This window comes from Sphaeroforma arctica, assembly GCF_001186125.1.
Source record: "Sphaeroforma arctica JP610 unplaced genomic scaffold supercont1.12, whole genome shotgun sequence".
Lineage (NCBI taxonomy): Eukaryota > Ichthyosporea > Ichthyophonida > Sphaeroforma > Sphaeroforma arctica.
In genome coordinates, this window is record NW_014040546.1 from 1 (window position 1) to 9,170 (window position 9,170).

A 9,170-nucleotide genomic window follows, 5' to 3' on the forward strand; every position below is an offset into this window, starting at 1 on the left:
TCCATGTATATTTACAAATATATATGTATTTATATATATATACATAATGTAATATATATTATATGTATATATATACATATGTGTGGGTTTATGTATATTTATATAAATATGTTCGTATGCATTTATTGTATTGACATATTATATATATATATATATATATATCAGCGAGTATCTGACATGTGGTTCTGTACATTGTGACCTTACAGTTTCCATACACGAGATTTCTGAGATTCGGCGCGGTTGCAAGCACAAGGATTTTAGTACTACCAGTGCGGCGGAAATCATCACAGGCAAAGAGAGCCTGTGCTTCACAATCCTCTACGGCAAACAGTTCAGACTGAAGGTGAGGATCAACGAGCACACCCATGACACACCCCATAAGACATTTGGCTCTATTTACTTAGCTATTCAGTCCGTCTGTGTATTTAGTATCGATCCGCCCATATTGCACGGTTGGTCGTGTATGCTTATATGTCTTGGGACCATTGTGCTCACACCTACGCACACGTACACACTCACACTCACCTGCACACCCTCGCTTGCACCTATGACTCACCTATGACTCACACTCACACTCTCCTACACACCCTCGCTTGCACCTATGACTCACCTATGACTCTCACTCTCACTCTCACTCACCTGCACACCCTCACACTCCCACTCACCTGCACACTCACACACGTGCACGGCCCGGCAGTCGCTGTCGCTGGTGGCGCGTAATGAAGTGGCGTTCTCGCGGTGGGTCAATGGATTGGACGAGATAGTCAACGCACGTCACACATTGCCGACACTAGCCACAACCGACAGCAACACATACACCAACCAACGCACACTCAAGGGATGGCCCACCGACGCAGACCCAGAGATCTTCTACACCCCCGATGGCATGTCCAACCAGTAAGTCGCCCGGTGGTAACCATGGCAACGGGTGTTGAGGGGTAGGTGTATGCGGTAGGGCAGGCCCAGGAGGGGTCCATTTGGGATATCTGTGGTTTTGATAGTCTGTAGTCAGACGTGCGTACGCAGTTTGAGGGGATGTTGTTGCACGGTGTGTCTAGCGATGTGTGGTAGTCTTAGTTGTACAATTAGTTAATGGGATGTACGATGTGACAGAAAGGGGTGGACGGCGCATGCAGTATGCGGCTGGCTACGCTTTTCTGGAATGTGCAACTGATGAGTGATCATGTGTGTTAATATATGAATACATCTATTGCATTAATATATACATACACCTATTATATGAATATATATATATATGCACACACCTATTGTATTAATGTATTCCGGAGCACTGGCCCGCGCCAACACACTCACTCTACACAACATTTATTTTGTACACATCTATCACTGGCAACTGCATCGTTCTCTACGCACACACAACCTCCCCACGTTTCCACTCCACATATGCATCGATGGAGGTCGATTGGTAGTGTATACCATTTCTGATTAATTTGTTGTTTACTTTTGGTTTTACTTTTGGTTTTTGTGTAGGTATTTAGAAGCAGGGTTCCGGAATTTCAAGAAGGAGTACATCAATATGAAAGACTTTCAGAACTTCCTGCGGTCGAGCGGGTTAAAAGCCGAGCGGCATTACGTGAAGCGTTTGTTCGAGGTAAGTGTGCATGGCTCACATATGTGATCCTATGAGTGTTCATGTGCGGTGATGTGTTGCGTGTTGACCTGATACCAATCCATGAGTTGTCTTCAGAGGACGTGTACGGTGATCACATCCATCTACACTACACCCATTAATACCACATCCATCTACACTACACCATTAATACCACATCCATCTACACTACACCATTAATACCACATCCATCTACACTACACGCTTCGAAGACCGTGGTGGGCGACAGTCCGATTGTGAACAAGGAGGGCTTCAAGAATTTGTACCGAGCAGTTCTTAAGCAACCGTCAGTCGCAGCGCTGTTTGACCTCAACGCCCGCGCAGACGGGCACATGACAGTCGAAAATCTGCAAAAGTTTATCATGGACACACAACACGAAGACAGGGCCAGCGACACAGCATACGTCACACGCATCATGCAGACCTATCTCAAGCCAGGCAGGACGTAAGTGGGGGGGGATCATCACAGACATTCAGGGTATACGTGTATATAGATGTAGATGTAGATATATATATATATATATATATAGTACTCTGCAAGTGCTCAACAGTAATTCTATAAATGGACGGCAATTGATTGGTTCCTATTCCTGTATCCGTTGGTTCCCAGGGGTCATGAGCTGTACTGGACGGTGGATGAGTTTGTGGACTATCTGTACAGTCCCTACAACGACGTGTACGACGCAACCGCGGATGTACCAGACGACATGCAGAAACCGCTGAGTCAGTACCTCATCTCATCATCACACAACACGTATGTAATGTAACTCAACTCATCATCACAACACATATTTAATGTAACTCATCTCATCATCACACAACACGTCTGTGTGGCACATGAGATATGCAATAGTACATCACTCGTGAGTGAAGTGCTTTATTTCTGATGTGTATGTGATGAAGTGCTTTATTTCTGATGTGTGTGTGATGAAGTGCTTTTTTTCTGATGTGTATGTGATGAAGTGCTTTTTTTCTGATGTGTATGTGATGAAGTGCTTTTTTTCTGATGTGTATGTGTAGCACACATGGACTGTACGTGCACTCGTGAACGATGTGCATATCTTCCTGTACTCCAATGTGCCGTTCAGTTGTACGTGTGGTGTTGAGTGTCTGCAGCAGTTTCTATGTTTTAAATCTTTGGCTTTAAATTTTATCTTTCTACCAATCCATTCAAGAGTACCGATACATCGGATGAAACCGCAAAGTTTGCATCTATCTGGATATGCGAGTGATTGCACACAGACATATATATATGTGTGTGTGTGTGTGTGTATATGTGTGTGTGTTTCTGGGTGTGTGTGTTTGTGCTTGTGTATATATATAAATATATATGCACCTAATGTCACCCGCAACCCCAATTTCCCACACCCTGGCCATATGTGTGTAGGTATCTGATGGGGGACCAGTTGCGCAGTGAGTCGTCGACTGAAGCTTACATCCGCTGCTTACGAATGAACGCACGCTGTCTGGAATGTAAGTCAGCACACGTGCAATATACATGGCAAATGTTGTAGGGTTTATATACATATCAGACGTTGTTGTGTGTGTGCAAGTTTATGCGTGTATCGACAAACCCCACACCCTTAAAAACCCTAAACCTTAAACCGTATGTATATATCTCATTGAGTCTGTTCACACGTATATATCATGCCTGTGCATGCTGACTGTCTCTTCATAAAGTGCTGTTCCCGTACCTACACTGAGAATTTAAAAAGTGCCGTGACCGGTTGTTACACATACGTATGTTTATGCATTTGTGGGCATTCTGCGCATGCATGTATCTGGCTCTTATCGATAAAGAAATTCGATGCTTTTGTCGATACATAGTTTTCATGCACATGACTGATCTCTCTATGAAGTGTATGTTGTACTTAGATACATGGATGTTCATGTTTACTCTGAATGCGTTCGTCTACGCTTAAATAGACGTACACCCATGCGCATAATCGCACGTATGTAAACTGTGCTCCATGCAGTATGGTTAAACGCTTATTCTTGCAATTATCCCTGAACACCCCATGCAAGTGACTTGTAGTAGGCATATCTCTACGTGTTTCGGCCTTGGCACGTGCGTGCTATGGCACCAACGTGATTAGTACATGACCACGTGTTCATTGAAACTCTCAAAGTATTAAGTACCGAACATCACACTATGACTCACGCGTTTGGTTGCAGTGGACACGTGGGACGGCAGCAATGGCGAACCAATCATCACCCACGGCAACACGCTGTGCACATCAGTCCCCTTTAGAGACGTTGTGGAGGTAATTGCGTTGTAGTGCATGTGTATGTTGTGGAGGTAATTGCATTGTAGGGCATGTGTATGTTGTGGAGGTAATTGCGTTGTAGTGCATGTATGTCAATGTGATCGTATGTGATCAGCTTCACATATATACCTTTATGTACGTTTTGCACATCAGTGCCATCTACGCCATTCGTTTTGCACACGTTCGTTGCCCCCTTCGTGCCTGTAGGGTTTAGGGTTCTTCTACTGCTCCCTTTCTCACCCCTTCGTCCTTGTACTTGTTCTTGTCCTTGTCTTTGCCCTTGTCCTTGGTCGTGTGTTGATGTTCCATCCACTGCGTAGGCTATCATGGATCATGCATGGGATGTGTCTGACTATCCGCTGGTGCTGTCGCTGGAGAACCACTGCAGCCCACCCTGCCAGCAGATTATGGCGGATGTCTTCAGAGAGGTCATGGGCGATACCATTCATATGGAGGTGTTGGACCCAACTCCTGGGGCTGTCCTGCCGTCGCCTAGTCAATTCAAGCGCAAGATCCTGCTGAAGGTATGTGGATGGTGTATTGTGTGTGTTGGTGTGAGGGATGTGATACGTATGCTGGTAGTAAGGCGTGGTGAAATGTCAGATGTAGTGTTATAGTCTTTTGATTAGTGTATGGTGTTGAGCTCTGTTTGTCAGTCGTTTGGGTTCTGAATGACCCAATGTTTCTGTTTTATTATTCTGTGGGTTTGTCGCCTTGGCGCGGCAATCCCACAAAATCGATTTTTGAGGAAGTGCAAGATTATTCGTTGTAGGGTTTTTGGGTTTTATTCCAATGACCTTGTTGCATGGTTCGGGAAATTGAAAGGCCAAAGTGTGAGATAGGAGATGGGAACCAATGGCCACTAGTTATATAATGAGTGTCTGCATACGCAACGGTGGATATTTGGATACTTTTGCTATGTCGTCGTTCGCTATGTACATTTATATATATATATATATGTGTGTGTGTGCGTGTGTGTATGTGTATTTGTATTTGTATGTGTATATATATTAATATCTATATATATATATATAAGATTTGTCTGCAAATATCTCCTGCATGTGTTTAATACTCTTCTGATCCCCCACACAGGACAAAAAGAACTATGATCCGGTGTATGAGGGAGGTCTGTTGGGTGATACCGTTAGCCCTTTGACCAACATATTGGGGTCGCTCATGAGCAGAGACTCTATTGAGGGCAGCAACGACACAGACGTCGGTGATCTCAAGAACGGTCATCTGTACATGAAGTTTGGCGACCAGGTGTGTTCATGAGACTTGTGCACACCTCTGCCTATGCACGTGCATGCGCTTTTGTACATACATGCCTTATCTCTATTTGCACTCAGGTAGATGCATACCCTATCTGTACTTGTACTTATGTACATACATATCTCTATTTGCACATATGTAAATGCATACCCTATCTCTCCGTACACACATGTCCATACATACTAATCTCTGCAATACTCCCCGTGTGCCATCTCCCGCTGCCTGCCACAGGACTTTATGCTGTACTACTTTGTGATCCACCCCACGTACATTGAGTATGTAGATGTGGACACGGGCAACAACGACAACGACGAGGACGATGACAACGACGACATCATGGACGGCAAGGAAGACTTCTGGGGCGAAACGTAAGCTATGTGTGTGTTTATGCTAGATATATGTATGTGTATCTATTGCCGATCTATATGTATCTATTGATAAACTATGTATTTTTATGCCTGTGTATCTATTGAAGATCTATGTATTTATACGTATACGTATGTATTTTTGTATTTTTATTGATCTATGTATATGTATGTCTATGCGTTTCTATTGAAGATCTGTCTATGTATATTTTTTGTAGATCTATGTATATGTGTGTATATGTACATATTCTTAAGTCTTTATTTCTACATGTCTGTGTCTATGCCTATATATCTATTTGTCTATGTGGGTTCATACGCACCATATAGGTCAATTGTATAGTGTTTCCTAAACCCAAAATCCTTGTCTCTGCGTATGATTCTCAGCTTGCTATAAATGATGAATGTAGCAAAACATAGTCGTCTTCACCACATATCACAATCGCAATCGTTGTTTTTTTTTTCCTGGTCAACCCTGGTTTATTCTAACACCACACACACCCCTCTCCCTTTTTCTTGCTCTACAGATGGTTTCATCCCAATGAGTGTGGACGAACGGAAGCCCATGCCATACTGCGCAAAGCAAATGTCCACGGCGCATTCTTAGTCAGAACACGCAATACATACCCTTACTACGCTCTCTCATACTGGTAAGTGACTACTACTAGTCAGAACACTGTTAGTCACAACAACCAGTACATACCCTTACTACGCTCTATATATATATATATATATGTAATGCATGTATTGATGCATATATCCTGGTTGTTCGCGCACAATTCCGCCGCCTTCACGCTCACTCCTCTCTAATTGTCCACTATGCACCCACCAGGGACCAACTCAACCTCGACCAGCACGTGCTGCTGCGCACGTCGCCTGACAATGAAGAGGGTAAGAAGGAGTACTGGTTGGTAGACACCCCTCGCTTCACCAGCATGCTGGACCTCATTGAGTTCTATCAAAACAACACCCTGCTCACAGCCGATGGCGATGAGATGGTCCTCACCAGACCACTGGGAGCGGTATGTAGGGGTGCGTGAGGCGCATGAGCGTGGAGAGTGATGAGTGGCGTTGTGTGTGTTGGGTATAGAGTACGTGCAAAGGAACTGTAGACATAGTACGTGCTCATGTGCGATAGACTTGGTCTGCTGCTTGCTTCTGGTACACTCTTCGATAGTTAGGCGTATTGCATACGTGGTACGTATATTAAAAACGTACTACGTACTTGGTATACGTTTTTGCAGTGTGTTATAGACGTACTACACACTTGCTACTGTGAGTAAGGTAGTGTACTGCTTGCGTATATGTCGCAGATTTGTTTACAAATGTGCCCTGCCTTTAGCGCTTTCCTCTGTTGTTATCACTTGCTCGCATGCTACTTACGGCCCATTGGTAGGTAACTACTACAGAGATCGCATATGCGCATTATACCTACACACGCCCCTATGGAAATACGTACAACCGCATACATAATAATAATACATGCATCTGATTGTTTCCGCTGTGGTGTGTCTATTCCGGCGCGTACAAGGAAAGCGTACATACAAATAGCTACACACACACTTATATATATATATATGTATACGCACGCACGCACTCATCTTCGAGCATTTCCACGCACACAGGTGCCTGTACTGACCAACGAGCAAGGGATCTCACTATATGACTGGTACGACCCAACTATGGCCAAAGAACAAGCAGAGTACCATCTCAAACGCACCGTCAAGGATGGCAGCTTCCTCGTCAGAAAAGCCACAGACGACGCCAACGCATACACCATCTCATTCAGGTATGTAGGTAATTGCCAAATATAGGAACCATCACATTCCGGTAGTTTGTACTTTACTAGGTGATTGTAGACAGTTGAGTGTATGATCTCATTCATGTAAGGTCTGTTATAGTGGCCATCCTATACATGTAATTGATTGTACTTGCTCCGTGACTGTGCAGTACAGCTGCACTGAAATTGATGACTGGAGCATATGATCACACACACATATATATATATATATATATCACCTTACTAGCCAACGTATCAAAGATAGGAATTCTTCTTTGTGGGCCTGTTCGCCAACAATATTATCTCCCCAGGCCTCGTACTTATACTCCTGCCCTCCTCCATGCACCTGTCCTTTTAATTCAGGGCCGGTCGGGGCATCAAGCACTGTCGGTTGCAACGCGAAGGGCGGTTCTTTGTGGTGGCACCTGGTCTAAGGCGATTTGATACCATTCCCGATCTCATCGAATACTACCAACGCCATGTGCTCTACCGCAAAACTAAACTCACCAAAGCCGTTAATAAGATGGTAGGTGTACATGGGAAACTACACACACAGACATGTATGTGCTGGTTTACTTAGACATATACATGCATGTACTGTACTTGTACATATACATGCAAGTACGGTACATTTACATGTATGTACTGTACTTGTACATAAACATGCATGTACTGTACTTATACATATATATGCATGTACTTGTCCATATACATGCATGTACTGTACTTGTACATATACATACATGACTGTACTTGTACATATACATGCATGTACTGTACTGTACTTGTACATATACATGCATGTACTGTACTTGTACATATACACATGTACTGTACTTGTACATATACATGCATGTGCTGTACTTGTACATAAACATGCATGCACCTGTAGTCCCATGCCCTTGTTATCCCACCCGGATCCACTTTCCGATTTCAAATTCCCTCATCTCACCCACCTTTATCATTTGCCTTCCTAACTCGCCCTTATTCAACCCTTGTCACTTGTCTTCTCATTTATTGTCTTTTATTTATTCCAATCGTATTCGCTTGTCTTCTCATTTTATTAATTCTACTCTTATTCACTTGTCTCTTCATTTATTGTCTTCTCATTTATTGTCTTTCTATTTATTCTATTCGTATTCGCTTGTCTTCTCATTTTATTGATTCTACTCTTATTAACTTGTCTTCTCATTTATTGTCTTAATTTCTTCTGGTCTTATCCACTTGTCTTCTCAGTCTGCGCAAGCGGCGGGGGCGGAAGTGTCGAAAGAGCTGTACATGCAGACATACTGCGACACCAATTACGTCGACATCAACCAGGACGGCGTATGTTAGCCTGATCAAAGGCCAATGGAACTGTGTTGTACGCGTGTGCGTTGCAAGTATCAATGTGACTGTGTGGTACAAAGGACAATTGCTCAGCCCTAACATATGTCTGTCTGTGTGATAAACTGTAGCACTTGTTTAATAAACCCTAACACATATCTGTCTGTGTAATAAACCCTAGCACATATCTATCTGTTTAAATGTTTGTCGTGCGGGTGATGTGCGATGCAATTGCCACATACGCATTACTAATTGCAATTGCAATGTTAGTATGTCGAGAGGTTTGCGTATTGGCTCTATTGCCTACTGTACTGCTGAGTGTATTGACATGCGGGTCAGCCCTATGGCCCACTGCTGGATGTGTTCTCTGCATGCACACGCACCTCGCACTCGCTATCGATTGATTGACGTGGCAGTGTGTTGTGGTTGTTTTGTGCTTTGTTTCTTGTACTTTGTATATATATATGTGTGTGTGTGTGTGTATATATATATATGTGTGTGTGTGTGTATGTATTTATGTGTATGTATGTATG

General features: G+C 43.4%; 1 protein-coding gene across 1 annotated transcript in view; it reads left to right on the forward strand.

Annotated features, from left to right (window-relative positions):
* Positions 1-206: 206 nt before the first annotated feature.
* The window catches only part of SARC_00403 (hypothetical protein), a gene marked incomplete at both ends in the record, with an annotated part of 12,349 nt that continues 3,385 nt past the window's right edge, over positions 207-9,170 (forward strand). The window contains 15 exons of the mRNA XM_014305895.1: positions 207-343; positions 698-897; positions 1,492-1,612; positions 1,843-2,075; positions 2,241-2,384; positions 3,018-3,103; positions 3,806-3,894; positions 4,218-4,421; positions 4,990-5,160; positions 5,401-5,537; positions 6,059-6,181; positions 6,364-6,553; positions 7,157-7,320; positions 7,675-7,837; positions 8,548-8,637. Coding sequence (XP_014161370.1) covers positions 207-343; positions 698-897; positions 1,492-1,612; positions 1,843-2,075; positions 2,241-2,384; positions 3,018-3,103; positions 3,806-3,894; positions 4,218-4,421; positions 4,990-5,160; positions 5,401-5,537; positions 6,059-6,181; positions 6,364-6,553; positions 7,157-7,320; positions 7,675-7,837; positions 8,548-8,637 — 2,252 coding nt within the window. The remainder of the gene's footprint in view (positions 344-697; positions 898-1,491; positions 1,613-1,842; positions 2,076-2,240; positions 2,385-3,017; positions 3,104-3,805; positions 3,895-4,217; positions 4,422-4,989; positions 5,161-5,400; positions 5,538-6,058; positions 6,182-6,363; positions 6,554-7,156; positions 7,321-7,674; positions 7,838-8,547; positions 8,638-9,170) is intronic.